Raw genomic sequence first — 15,129 nt, 5'->3', positions numbered from 1 at the left:
GTTGGCAGACAGGACAGCAGTCCCCAAGAAAGGGACAGCCCCAGTGTGAGCATCCACCTCCTGACTTGAGTGCAGAGAGCTAGCGTCTAAGCAGAGCATCCAAGGAGCCAGGGCCAGAGTTTAGGATCGCTGAAATAGCTGGAAGGACCAGGCGAGGTATCTGAAAGAAGCACTGTGCAAAGTGTCCCCGAAGTCCATGTGTGCGTTTCCTGCAAGCCTGCGGCTGAGGGTTGGGCTTTGAATGCCCAGGGCAGAGCACCGGGCCATCAAACAGTTGAGTGGGACCCTAGAGGCCACACACTGAGAGGGGACATGAGCAGTACGGGCTGTCTGAGTGGAGAGACCCGGTTGACCCCAGGTCTGCTGACTTGGCACCCGGGAGAGACAATGCAAAGACCCGGCCATGGCAAGAATGCTGTGGGCTGTTTGGCATCATCCCCCACCTCCACCTACCAGATGCCAGGAGCAGCTGCCCTCATCAGTTGTAAGGACCAGAAATTACTCCAGGTCTTCAAACCGGCTCCTGACAAGAGCTGCAGGGAGGCAGAGATGGGAAGTTGAGGGCCATCAGGTTCGAGGGGCTTCATATTTTCACAGACCTACATGGAGCAAACCTGAAACCAAGCCTACACAGCATGTCCCCAGTTAGCAAGGAACGATCTACCAGCATAACAGGCAACACTCTGAGGAAGAAGCAAGAATCTGAAGTGTCCACAGCATGCTATCCACCATGGCCAGCATTCAAGCGAAAACCACCAGACACACACAGAAGCAGGAACACAGGGCCCATCGTTTAGGAATACAAAAACACAGATAACGTCAACAGATGCCAAACTTAAAATGGCCCAGATGTAGAATTTGGCGCACAAAGAATTTCAAATGCAGCTATTACAGACATATTGAAACAATCCAAGAAAAATACATCCCAAGAACAATGCCAAGACAATCCACGATCCAGGGTCCATGTTTCAAAGCTCCCTTGGTCTGCTGTGTGGGAAGGAAGGAGAGGTCAGCAAGAGGAAGGTGAGGGCCAAGTCGAGGTGTATTTATTCATCCATCCAGAGGAGGCTGACCGGCATGTCCATTGTCAGAGCACTTGAAGGTGCCCTGAAATTAGTCACTTCTGCCCTGGCGGGTCCTCTCAAAGTGGGGCACTGACAAATCAGATCGAACTCATTAGCAAAGAAGATCCAATTGAAGATACTAATGCACCTCTCTCTCTTGAGATTACAGAACTGTCCCCAAGTGCAGGGGAAGGGCCTCCGTGTCACAAGAGGGCCCGGAAGGAGGCTGACAGGGTTACGGAAGGGGGTGGGGTGGGGATGGTGCCTACCCTGGGTGGGGACACAACCCCATCCCTCAAGGTCGAGATTCTAGGAGTCTTGCAAAGGGCATAGGTGTGGGATGTTCCATGGCTGCAGCTCGAGAGCCAGGGTTGTCGGCTAGCACTGTGCAGAGCCAGGCAGGTTGGCGAATCAGACACAACAGAGGTTTCAGCATGTGAGCCTTGCCACAGCGGAGTCAGGGTCCTGTGTCTGAGCGCCGGCTAATTGAGCTCTAGGCAGATATTTTGACTTCTCGGAACCCTGTTTCCTTTAAGACACAGATTTGAAAGGTTTTCATGGTCTATAAAGAGAACCAGTCTCCCAGTCTGAGCATGTAATTTATTTACGCAGCACTCAGCTCCTGAGGCTAGAGTATCACCATTTTCAGGGACTACTGGTTGGTTGAGCACACTGGAGAAGTTAGATGGCACGCTGGGACAGCACAGTACCTGGCATGGAGTAAGCCCTCAGTCAACGGTAACTAGTACCACTGATGCAAACAGCTTACACACAACTATTCATCTAAAGGTTGGTAGTTCAAATCCACTCAGTGGTCCCATGAAAGAGAGGCCTGGCAACCTGCTTCCATTAAGCTTACAGCCGATCAAACACTGCGGGGCGGTCCTGCCCCATAACACAGGGTACCGCCACAGGCTGGCAATAAGTGTGGGTTTGGGTATCGCTGCTCGTATGTGGGCCCAATGCTTTAGATATTACGACTGCACACTGATCACCCAAACACTGCCAAGATCTGCAGGCCACAGCCCCGAGGCCCCTGGTATAAATCACAACTGTGCTTGAGACAGTTTAGTGAGATATCTCAGCAACACAGGGTATTGAGGTAGTTAGTTTATTGTGCCAACCTGGCTGATAAACACATGTGGAGTTAATTGAAGGAGAGAGGGATAAATGGCTCGGTGAGCCTTGCCTTTCTAGTTCTTGGGTCTCTTGTTTTGTGATGGTTGCACCAGGGTGGAACTGCCTTAGCCAATTCCCTGCTTCAGCTGGCAAGGGTCACTTCCTGCAAGACATCCCTGAGGAGAAGCCACATGGACCTACCCCGATGCAGCCCTGGGTGCTGGAGCAGCCGTGTGGAGACCCCTGCTAGCGCTGAGATGATTACACATTCACTGACTCGGCTTTCCTCCTGCAGCTGGCATCATTGTGTCTGTTTTGTGAGATGCAGGAGGACTTTGTGGACTGCTGTTGGACATATGGGTTAATGGGTTAATGTTGGACTTATGGGCTTGGGCAATACTGAGTTGGGATGTTTTCTTGATGTGCAGTTACCCTTTATAAAAATCTCTGTTATCCATGGGTTTCTGTGGATTTGTTTCTCTAAAGTACCCAGACTGACACAGGTATGCAGGAATTCTGATTCGCAAAGACTGGCAATTCCCAAGGAGTGTTCAAGAGCCGAGGGAAGACAACCCCATCACTACATTTCTTTAAGTGTACATGATGTGCTATCAGCAACTGCAGGGGGCTGGCTGGGCGGGGCACGCCTGTCCGGGGAGTCCTACTGAGACACCGCCCTGTGCCTCCCTCGCTATCTCCCTCTCTTACCTGCGTGTCGGCCATCTGGTCAAATAGAGGAGCCCGTGAGACCCGGCAGTGACAGCCTCGTGTTCGGTACTCAGTGGGTGGACAATAGACAGATGCAGGGGCCTCTCCTCCCGGTCCAAAGTCCCTACAAGAGCCTTTGGGGATTTTCCATCCCACACAGCGGCCCCTGGGCCAGAGGAATTACTGATGTCACAGGTGCACAAGGAGACCCAGCATCTCGGTCGGGTTGACCACACCTTTACTCTGGTTTGAAAGTCCACCAGGAACCCAACAGCCTCTCTTTCCTGGAGGCTGCTCCTGGGGTGAGCTACTCTGCCTCCAGGTGGCAGTAATTCCTCAATACCAAACTCTCAGCCCTCCAGTCAGTGCTGACTCAGGGACACCCCCAACCCCTGGGGGTTTCCAAGCCTGTAACTGTGAACGGGAGCAGAAATCCCAGGTCTTTCTGCAATGGAGCGGCTGGTGGTTTCTAACTGCCGACGCTGCGGGTCGTAGACCACTACAGCGCCCAGCTGCCAGCAGAGTCAGTTACTCAACACTCCCAGACCAAACTCACCGGCACTGAGTGGCCTCTGACTCAATCCTCTAGCCTAGGGCAGAACTGCCCCTGTGGGTTTCCAATAACGCAACCCTGTCCAGGAGTAGAAAACCTCGTCTTTCACGAGGGGGCCTTTTAAACTGCCCCCCTGCCCCCAGCTCCGTTTCGGAGGATTAGCTGCTCTGTTGGAGACCCTTCCACTCCCTATCCCCAGGAAAGGCCTCCACTCCCCTCCACAGACAGGCAGGCCAGGAGCTACTGCACCCCCACCCCACCCCACCCCTGCCTTGGGAAAACAGACCCCAGCTCCTGGATCGCAGACAGGCCTTTCTGTTCTCGCCCTGAAACCACACACTGGACGCTCAATGAAGTGCAAGGCTGGCAGGAATCTGGGGCAAGGAAAATGCGATTCCTTCCGTGAGCCCCTAAGTTTGCCCAAAGCCTGAAAAGACAGCGAGTGAAAATGTGAGGGAGACAGTGAAGTGGAAGCACTTCACCCTTCAGTGAGAACAGAGGGCTGACAGGGAAGACAAACAGACGCTTAGAAAATGACAAGAGACCACGGAATGCAGATTGCAGGGGGACAAAGCAGGCAGGCTGCTGTGTGCCTTCAAGTTCTTGATGAGAAACTTAATTTACTGGGTCCTCAAGAAAGGCACTTGGTTTCCAGTTCATAGCCACCCCTCGGGCTGTGGGCCGGGAGACAGACGGGAGGAGAAACCAGAAGTCTGCTGGGGCTCCCGGAGCCCTGTGATGTGCCGGGCACCGGCCATCAGGGACAAGCTTTGCACACGGGTTGCACTGCATGGTAGATGGGTTTACCCACATCCCGAAGAAAGGGGACCCAATAGAATGCACAGATTAAAGGGCAGTGTCATGGACGTCACTTGCAAGTCAAATGTTGCCGAAGGCCACCCACCCACGGCTGCAGCAGCACGTGGACAGGGAGCTGCCAGAGGCCCAGGCGGATTCAGAAGAGGACGTGGAACAAGGGGCATCATTGCTGATGTCAGACGGGCCTTAGCTCCAAGCAGAGAACCCCAGGAAGATGTTGACTTGTGTTTTAGTAACGATGCAGTAGTGTTCGACTGTGTAGATTATAATAAATCATGGATAGCCTTGAAGAGACCGCGAAGTCTAGAACACGTCACTGTGCTCACGAGGACCTCGTTCTTGGATCAAGAAGCAATATGTGAACACAGCCAGGGAATGCCGAATGGTTTAAGTTCAGGAAAGGCGTGCGTCTCCCCACACTCAGTCAATCTGTGTGCTGAGCAAATAACCCTCGAAGCCGGATGCTACGAAGAAGAGTGTGGCATCGGGATTGGAGGAAGGCTGATGGACAGCCTGCGTGCGAAATGCACACAGCCCACACAGCTTTGGATGCTGGAAGCGAGGAGGACTTGGGCACTTGCTGATGAAGATCAAAGACCGCAGCCTTCAGTGTGGATGACAACTCCATGTGAGAAGACCCAAATCCTCACGACTGGACCAGCAGGTGACCTCATGATGCATGAGAAAAGATTGGAGGTGTCAAGGATTTCGATTTGCTTGGATCCACAGCCAATTGCTCACAGAAGCAGCAGTCAAGAGATCAAGTGATGCGTGGCGTTGGGTGAATCTGCTCACTGACCACTTTGGAGTGTGGAAAAGCAAGGCTGTCACTCTGAGGACTAAGGGGCCCGGTGACCAAGCCAGGGACTGTCAATCTCCTCATCCGCATGTGAGAGCTGGAAGTTGAATCAGTAAGACCAAAGGAATATCAGTGCGGTTGAATTGTGGTGCTGGAGACTGTGGAAGGGACTGAGGAGTGCCAACAGAAAAGGCTGTCTCGGAAAAAGTATAGCCAGGATGCTCCTTGGGGCAAGGATGGCGAGTCTTTGGCTCCCATACTTGGGACATGTCGTTTCCAGTCCCTGGAGAAGGACATCATGCTTGGTACAGCGAGGGACAGCGGAAGAGAGGAAGGGGCTTGACACAATGGACTAACAAATAGGCTGCAGCAATGGGCCCTCTCACAGGAGCTGTGGCGAGGGTGGGGCCGGCAGGAGCGGGCAGCGCTTCCTTCTGTTATACACAGGGTCATTATGAGTCAGGGCCCTCCCGGGGCACCGAACAACCACTGACACTGGACACAGCCTAACGGAACCGAGCAGCCAAAGGTCACCCCGCTGACCGATGGCAGAAGAGTGCCTCTAAGTCAGCTCTCAATGCTGGACCCACAACACTAACCCTCACCACCCCTCCCCCCCCCCAATACAGGTGGCAGCATCTTAGCTCAGCAGGACCCAGGTAGCCTTCAACAGTCTGCTCTCCTAGCACACGGCCATTCCGTGTCCCTGTCATTGCACAAGCATTCACTGAGTGCTTACTAGGTGCCCGGCGCCCTTCTAGGGGCTGGCGCTGTAATCAAAGGAAACAGGTTCTCTGCCCCTGTGAGGTCCGTGCATGTGCATGGAGCCCGGTGATGTAAAACAAACCCAGCCGGAGACGCTGATCTGTGGGATGCAGGGAAAAGCAAGGGCAAAGCGTGCAGGTGGGGGGCGCATTTCATCAGGAGGAAGACCTCCCGGGAAGGCACGTGCCAGGGCTGTAACCTTTTAGATTTCCAAGACAGACGGTCCCCCCACCACTCTCTTTTTTGCCCACACAGCTGCCCTATCAGGGGGATTTCATCCCCATCTTACAGCTGAATGCACTGCGTCAATCTCCTCCCGCTCACAGCAGGCCTTCAGGGCCTTTGCCCCTGCTTAGCCCATTGTAGCACCAGGACTCTTGAAACAGCTCCAAGGCCACGAGAGAACGGGGAAGCAACCTTCTCTGTAGTTCTCGGCTCGCTGAGCCAAGCCGAGGGCCCTCGGGACCGTGCTGCTGACACAGCCCCTCTCCTGCACTTCAGCCACTTGGAAGCCCAACCCCAGCCACAGACCCAGGAGGGACCAGGAGGGTCTGGAGTCCAAGGGGAGATTGGGGCTCAGAAGTGTGCACCAGCTGGCGTGCCCAGGGTGCTTCTTTAGAAATGTAAATGACTGAGCAAATAGGCATGTCTGAGGCCCTTGTAAGCTGCAGGGAATGGGGCTGCCCCCTGTGGGCAGGGACCGGATGGCAGCTCTGGGCTCAGAGAGGCTGCAGGGCTGCCCTGGGTCTGTTAGGTAGGAAGAAACAGGGGCAGAGGGGTTGTCCCCCCACATGCCTGAAGGGCCCCTGCAGGAGGTTGGAGAGCAAGGCAAGCCTTAGCCAGCTATAAAGACTACTGGGCATGAGCCAATTCAACCCCAAGCCAGATGGGCAGTATACCTGGGAGGCTCAAACTAGGCCCAGGTGGGCTTAATTCAGCCAACGGGTCAACCAATACCTTCGACCATGCTTCCCAGCCAGAGACTTCAAATACCTAGACTGCGAGACCGCTGTGCCTTCTTCTTCCCCCTCAGGCTCCTGTCCTGTGCCTGCTCCCTGTGCTGAGGTCCCTCTGGCCTCAGGTACCACGCGTGGGTGGGCAGTAGCAAGAGGTGGCCCGTGCTCACTGACTGTAAAATCCGAAGCTTCTCATGTCCTTTATAAAAACCCACTTGGATCACAGACCAGGCTTCAGAGTGAATTCTTTCTTCTGCGAAGCCGAGAACCGAGGCATTTCCCTCCTGAGAAATCTACCAGGCGCATCATCATGAGGTGGGATGTGGGAGGGAGCACCCTGGAGACCTTCCTCCCCTGTTGACCCAGCCGTAGACCACACTTCTCGCCCCAAGCCTGTGTGCAGGGGAGAAAAACGCCTATGCAGTGCCCAGGGTCCCCGCCAGGGCCCCCGGTCAGGGGCCCCCATCAGGGGATCCCAGGAGCTGAGGCCTGGTGCCCAGCTCAAAGCCATTCCCCCCGGGCAGCATCAATCCACACAGTCACTTGAAGCCCACCCCTCTGAAGGCAAGGGCCAGTCTCACAGGACTTGGCACTTGACCATTACCCATTGCTATACCAGTCTCAACTGCCCAGCCCCACCTCTGCCTTCATGTGGAGAAGGAAGGCCAGGTGAGACGCGAGGGTGGTGCTGCTCCCCCACTTCACTCCTGCTGCTTAGGGACATTCATGACATTCCTTGCGGTGGCAACCAGCACCCCTCCCTGTGGAAGACGGAGCCTGTACCTTCCCTGTACGCTGGAAACACTGCGGAGGGTGGGGGGGGGGGAGATCACGTGACTGTGGACTTCTGGGTGGCACAATCCAATCCACAGCATGACAAGATCCAAACTACAACCCAAACCCTGACAGAATTCAAACTAGAATCCAGTTTGTAACATAGCACCATCCAAACCAGAATTCTGTCTGTGGCAAGACATGATCTTCCCCAGTTGCTTTGCCCCAGCCAATTATCACCGTGGCTTTATGAGGAGCCCTGGAGGTAAAGTGGTTCGGCATTGGGTTGTGATCCCCATGGTCGGCAGTTCGAAACCACCAGCAGCTCCTCAGGAGAAAGACTGAACTTTCCATTCTGGGCAACAGCTATAGTCTCAGAAACCCATGTTTACTTTGAAATCAGCATCAACTCTGGCAGCGAGGTTGGGGTGGTTTTTGTTTTTTTTTTGCGGGGGTGGGTGGGAGTGGCTTTATAGGGACACACACACACTCTTCCTGACCCCCACGGATCAAGAACCCAACGCAGTTGCTCCAGACTCAACCCCGACTGGCGTGCCAGTAGCACTCTGCTCCGCCGGGCGAGTCATAGCTGGTGTCCTGGAAGTCCGTGTCCGGACCTCCCTCCTCAGCACCAGGTGTCACGTGAGCCTCCAACACGCAACAGTCTCTGCGGCTGCGTCATTGCTGGCGCCTCCAAAGCACCGATACACAGAATGCAAAAAAAGAAAAAGTGATTTGGTACTTTGGAGGCTTTCAACTTTCTGTTGAAACAGAACATTTCTTGAAAATAGAAAACAAAACAAAAAATGAAACGAAAATAGCTCTGGTTCTTATTCGCCCAGTCACCATATATCGAGCAGCTTCTATGCACCAGGCACCGACGGAGCCAAGAGTCACTCGGCAGACACAACCCTGGCCACAGCATGGCAGACGTGGGCCTTGCTGCCAACCTGCCTTCGCCCGGCCCACCTGTTGAGAACCACAGCTCTTGCCCCCAGACCCCATCCCTGGGCTCTGCGATACTCCCTTTACCGCCCAACTGGGCAAGTATGGAACAGAATGTAAGCTGGGGGGATTGTGGGCTTGCTCACTGCTGACCCCGCAGGACCCGCGGTCATCTTCTCTGAAGTGCAACCCCTGAGCATCTGCCCAGGGATTCGGTAGGTGGACACTGAACATGTCAGACACGCATACGTGTAATTGTGCATGTGTGCTGAGCTGTAAATATGAAATGCTCCTTGTTGAGAAATCAGTGTGGTGTTGGCCATCGGAAAAGACGTGCCCAAGGAAGGATATTTACACCAAACCCTGGAGGAAGAGTGATGCTAGTCAGGCAAAAGTGGAGGCACGGGATGTGCGGAGGCACTGAGGTACGGGGGGAGCAGAGCCACGGGGCCCTGGCCGGAAGCCACAGGGCCCTGGCCCTGGATTGAACCGAGCCCCCAAAGGGATTTCAGCCAAGAGCTGCCCATCAGATTCACGGTTGGAAAAACTACGCAGACTTGCCAGATAGGAAAGGGTAGGGGCAGGAGAGAGGTGGACTGGGAGTCATTTGGGGAAGGCTGATTGGGTGGCTGCTGTCATTGTCCAAGTGGGAGATCATGGTGGCCTGCCTAGACTGCAGAGGTGGACAGAAACACAGAAGGTTCAGCCTACCAGCCACTGGCCCTTCAGAAGGGGTCCCATGGCAGGAAGCCATTCCCTTTTGTGGGGGTGGGGGGAATCTAAGCACTGATGTGGCAGGCCTGATGTCGCTCTCATGCAGACTGCTTGCTGGGAGGCACCTTGGCTGACCTGGCTGATGTCTGGGGACTTGGTTCTTTAAACGCTCCCTGTGGTCTGAAGTATGGTGCTGGACAAACCCTGCACTGAAGAGCAAGAATGTCACTGTGTGCCTGAGTGTGTATATGCATGTCTGTTCATCTGTGTGTGCCCATATGTGTCTCTATGTACCTGTGTGTCTCTCTGTGTATGCATGTGTGTGCATCTCTGTAGGTATATGTGTGCATGTCTGTGCCTGTGTGCATCTCTGTGTGCCTGTGTGTGCATATGTATGCATCTTTGTGTGCATGTGTGTGTCTCTGTATGCCTCTGTGTGTCTCAGAGTGTTTGTGTGCATCTCTGTGTACCTGTGTGTGTCTCTGTGTGCCTGTGTGTGTGTGTCTCTGTGTGCATGTGTGGGGTTTTAAGAACTTGATGTCCACGGAGATTTCCCAAACCTTTCAGATGAGCAGATTCACCTCCAAAGTTTCTTCAAAACTAAGATGCCTGGTGCGGCCTCTAACACGCCCCCCAAACCAAATGCACTTCCCGAGACTTAAAAACAACCCATAGCGACCCTACAGAACTGCCTCTGTGGGTTTCTAAGACTGGAACTCCCAACGAAGTAGAGAGCCCCACCTTTCTTCCAAGGAATGGTTCATGATTCAGAACTGCTGACCCTATAGCTAGCAGTCTCACTGGTATCCACTATATCCCCAGAGCTCACTTCTAACTCACTGAACCTAAATTCTCCAGGTCTGGGCCCAGAGTCTGCCTGTGAAACAAGCACCAAGCTATGCAGGTGGTCAGCTAGGCTGTCACACCTCTCGCTGATGCTCAGAACCGTATGGCCAATGATCTTGAAGATCAGAGCGAAAGAGGCCCCAGAGCAGAGGCGAGAACAGGAGCTGGATCAGGGCAGAGCCCGGGGCCTCAAAGAACCCCTGGGTGGTGATGGAGGAAATAGGCTTTCTGAACATGCTTCTTCATCTGAGCCTTTGCCGCTGGAGGCTGAAGGCCAGCAGTCAAGAGCTAATTTCCTTCTTCCCAGGGACTCTGCCTGCATCTCAGGATGTCGCCACCAGGTATGAGGGAATGCTCTGAGCCCCACAGGCAAATGGGCAGGCGCCTCACTGCACAGCACACAGAGAACCCACCTGCCACTTAAATCCACCGGAAAGAGCCTGCTCTGCGATGCACTGACCAGCGCCCCACACGGTCTCCACCCAGGCCCCCACAGGGCGGCCAGAGCCACGGCGGCCACCGGTGTGAAATCGCACCCAAGCCTCGTGTTTGCATTGAAGCGATTACACATAGATTCCGTCCACCAGGGCACGGTCAGCCTGATGATTGCGTGATGATTCTTTTTAATTTTACTGCAACAAGACAGTACCGGCAACTACATGGGCCCTAGAGCAATGCTCGGTCTGCTTGTTCTGCTATTAGCACCGGGTCCCTGTCCAGAAAAATAAATACATACAAACAGAAGGCCTACTTTAAGTCCTTTCCAAAGTGTGCTTCAGCGACATGAACTACACTCACCATGTTGTACATCCGGCACCACGATTCATTTATGAACCGTTTTCTTCGCCCTCCACACACCCAGGGTCCCCTTCAGCACTAACCCCATGCTCCCCACTCCTCCCAGACTGTGACCACCAGGAGGCGCTGGCCTCTGCCTGGCACTGGCCTGTTCTAGGGAGTTCGAGTAAGTGGGACCACACATCTGTCCTTCAGCGCCTGACGTATTTCACTCACCATCATGCTTCTGGAGGCTACATCAGTATGCCACGCCTCTTCATGGTGGCATTGATATTATATGCATATCACATCCTGCTCATCTCTGGCTTCCTTGGAGTACGGAGATGTGTCCGTCCCTGCCCCCACACACGTATCATGGGCTAAGATATTTTGCCCATTGGGAACCCCTGGGGACTTTTAACAGACCCTGATACCTGAACTCCCATGTGTCCCTGCCCACCTCCACCCCTACCCCAGAGAGTGTGGGTTGTAGTCTGGGCACCAGGACTTGGAAAAACCCCTCCTGCCTACCCCCTCCCCCCAAGATTTTCAAGCACGTAGCTATGGCTGTGAAGCTTCTGAGCCAAGAACATGCCTTGGTTTGATCCTGTCATCCCACCCTCTCCTTGACACTCTACCACGCTCACCATGGACAGTCAGCTTTAGCCGATTATCAGACACTCTTCAGGCAGGGGCTATGGTGGCTCAGTGGTTACAAGTTGGGCTTCGATTGGCATGGTTGGCAGTTCGAAACCACCAGCAGCTCCTCAGGAGAAGTACTGCACCTTTTACTGCCATTCCACAGTGATGATCTCAGAAACACAGGGGGGTCATTCTGAGTCAGCATCAACTCGATGGATGGCAGTGACAGAGGAACCCCCCTACCTCACACCCATTCATCATCCAGAAAGAACCAGCTTCTCTCAGGGAGCCGACCCCTCCCAAGGCCCCATGATCTTGGTTGGTGAAAAAAGAACTCTCTCTCTTTTCCCTAACCTTCAACGGAAAGTTAGCACTTCCTTACATTATGAGTGCAGGTGACAAGCCACAGTAGGGTTCGTCCTAGAAAAGGCAATCAACAGTTCCAGCTATTCTCGTAATGCTCACACTGAGACTCACTGCCATCGAGTTAGTGCCCGCTCCCAGGGCCCCTGTGGGTTTCGGAGACTGTACCTCTATGGGAGTAGAAAGCCCGGTCTTCCCACCACAGAGCTGCATACCACCAAGCCGCCAGGGCTCCACATTCTCATTAAGCACTGTAGGTAACCCTGAACTGTCATTGATACTCATTCCTGCCCTGAAGTCACGGTACTTCATGGCCCTGTGATGAGGAAGCCCATATATTATCACATCACCGCTTGGTCACTGTGTTTTAATAGCGACGATTTCCTATGAAATGTATCCTATGCACTCAAAATTAGTACCTGCAGGTTTCTGACAGCCAAGACTACCCTCATTGACCGCACAACCACGTAGGGGCCTGCCCAGGCCAGCCAGGCACCTCAGTCCCCGGTAAGCGGCTCTTACCTGTGGGTCGGAGAGTCGGGAGAGGTCAGGGTACAGGTAGAACTTAATGCCTTCGGAGGCTCCGGGCAGCGTCACCCCTCGGATCAGGAGGATCAGAAGCATGACGTAAGGGAACGTGGCGGTGACATAGACTACCTGCCAGGGGGAAAAGAGGGCGGAATCAGTGAGGGGAGATAGAGGCAGACCAAGCAGCGAGTGTGGAGCCCAAAGGCAGGGGCTCTCCCCATCCCCCAGCAGAGGGCCTGCCCCTATGGTCTGCTCTCCCTTCTTGCGGCTGCCCACTCCCCTCTCCGGGGCTGCTGTTCCCTAGCTTCCAGTGGGCGCCTCTCATGTTCCCAGCACAGCGCTTGGGGCCAGTAAGTTGTGACCACGCCCCTCTGTCACAACACACTGCCCACCTCGCTGAGAGAGCCTCTTCACGAAGGACCACCCCTCTCCCATGGAGGGTGGGCCTCAGGGTCTTCCAGCGTCCTTGGCTTCCCTTTCTGCAAGAGCTGGTCGTGGCCCTCGTCTGGTTCAGCGTTCACTATGGGTCACGGCCCAGATTGAAATACACCCCTGCTTGTAAGGACCCCCAGCAATCACAGCTAGAGATAGGCTGGGGTGGGGCTGGGCACAGGTGTAGGGGTGGGGTGTGGCCGGGCAAGAGGATGAGGGAGGGGGGTGGTGGGTGTCTTGAGGCAAGGAGTGAAGAGAGGAGAGGCGAGGAGAGGGATGGAGAAGGAGGCAGGTCATCTGGGAGAGCATTCGGGTCAGTCTTCTCGGAGGTAAGCGATTCGACAGAGAGGAGAAAGTTCTTTCAACCCATGAGTTCCACGTAAGCAAGGAGACAGGGAACAAGCCCCTCCCCTGGACTTCGCTGCCCAAGAGCAGCTAAGGAGGAAGTGCCAGTGGCCCCCCCCAGCCTGCAGGGGCTCCTGGCCTGGGGTTGTGTGAGGTGTGTGGCGACGGCAGCGGGCAGGAAGCCGGACTCCCCGTTCCTGATTGTCTTCCTCAGCTGCCATCACTCGGTCCTCTCCTCTCTGCCTGTGCTGACCGTGTGCGGCTGTAGACGGTGCCCAAGCGTCCTGCAGCCTCCGGACCTTCTCTAATCCTTCCTGTCTCAAGTCCTCCCGTCCCATCTAGCCACGCACGCTTTTCAGCCCAGAGTCCCATCCCCTTCGCGCTCCAGCCTTTGCCGACGCCCCCAAGTTCATTCCTTCCTTCTTGTCCTCGCTCACCAAGCATCCGAGCCACATCTACGCCCCGTGCTTAGCTCAGGACTGAATGATAGGTTAGGAATGCCTGCTTCCAGAGGCTCCCTGGCGGGCCGAGAAGATGGACTTGCAAGAAGACAGAGTGAGTGTAGGGTCCGTGTGCCCAGCACGGAGGAGCACGAGCACGGGAGCAGCTGCAGAAGTCAGCGGAGACCTGCCAGAGAAGGTGACACGGTGGGACCTTCAAGGACAGGTAGGAACGTACACCCCGGGCCCTCTAGTCTGTTCCCGCTCAGAGGGGGCCTGGAAAGTGTTCTTAAGGTCCTGAGAAACCACTTTCCAGGGAAAGGGCTTTTCAGGGAACAGACAGACTCATCTTTCTCCCAGACCTGGAAAATGGAAATGGAAGGAAGCAGGAGACCAACACACCCCTGCTTTACACAACGTGACACCTGTGGAGGCTGCAGTTGTACATGTTGTGATATAGTAATAATGCAGTGATATCTTGTGATGAAATAAGCACTTTGCAGGTTGCAATAAAGTGGGCTCATTTGTTGGGCACTTCTACACACTAGACTTTTGTTATCCCCCCCCTTTTTTTTTTACAGAGGAGAATATTGAGAATCAGGGAGACCAAGTAACGTTCCCACGACCACCCAGTAAATGAATGGTGATGTGGGATTCTTTCACGAATACCTTCCAGTCCATGCAGCCGACCACGAGGCGAGGTACTCCACTCTGTTGACAGCGGTGCAAGCTCAGTACCATATTCTCCATTTCAGAGATAAGACTTCAGTTAGTAAGTCACCCAAAAGGGCTTTAGGCCTATTCCCCAAACTAGGGACTACAAGGCAGCAGTGGTGATGCATCAGTGGCCAGCCACTACCCTCAGTCCACTAGCCACGCTGCCCCTCCTTTCTCAGTATTCCTCCTTCCAAGCCATCCATCCACTCAAGCAATACTTCACGGCATCAATACAAACACTCCCTTACTGTCATGTATCTATAAACCAGAATAGCTGACCACAAGTCAGGGAGGCAATAACCAAAGAAGAGGCTGGAGATCAAGAAGGGCTGGCACTTCCTACCCAAAGAGCTGGACATGCTGTCCAGCCTCTGGTTTCACTTAGCACCACGGGGAGACGTGATGGCAGAAGGTCTTCAGCATGTCGTCATCTGCGTGCTCGACTCCTGATGCTCTCCCCAGGCTCGGGTCTACCCCAAGCTGCATTGAGACTGGACACCTGCCGTCCTCCCTCGTTTTATATGGCTCCTGCATGGCAGATGCTGGATTATCCGGAAAGTCCAGGACCTCACCTTCCCCAGATCCATAATTCTGGAGTGGACAATGGAAAAACATAGATATTTATCACCAGCAGGACCACCATGGAGTCACCAAACGTGCTTGTCAGGCGCTGCCTGGCCCGTGTGGAGTAGCCTGGGCCACTTGTAACCTGGCCAAAGGCACCAGCATTAAGCCCCAGGTATCATATCTAGCAGATTGCTCTTCAACCACAAGGGTGGCATGAACTATTAACTAGCTATCATTATTTTCTAACTTAGACCTG

The 15,129-nt window shown here is 54.2% G+C and overlaps 1 protein-coding gene across 1 annotated transcript in view; it reads right to left on the bottom strand.

The window, feature by feature from the left end:
* The window catches only part of SLC6A11 (solute carrier family 6 member 11), a 122,817-nt gene that overhangs the window by 47,405 nt on the left and 60,283 nt on the right, over positions 1-15,129 (bottom strand). Inside the window, exon 6 of the mRNA XM_075550815.1 lies at positions 12,367-12,501. Coding sequence (XP_075406930.1) covers positions 12,367-12,501 — 135 coding nt within the window. The remainder of the gene's footprint in view (positions 1-12,366; positions 12,502-15,129) is intronic.

Source organism: Tenrec ecaudatus, chromosome 5 (genome assembly GCF_050624435.1).
Source record: "Tenrec ecaudatus isolate mTenEca1 chromosome 5, mTenEca1.hap1, whole genome shotgun sequence".
Taxonomy (NCBI): Eukaryota; Metazoa; Chordata; class Mammalia; order Afrosoricida; family Tenrecidae; genus Tenrec; species Tenrec ecaudatus.
This window is presented reverse-complemented; position numbering and strand designations above follow the sequence as displayed.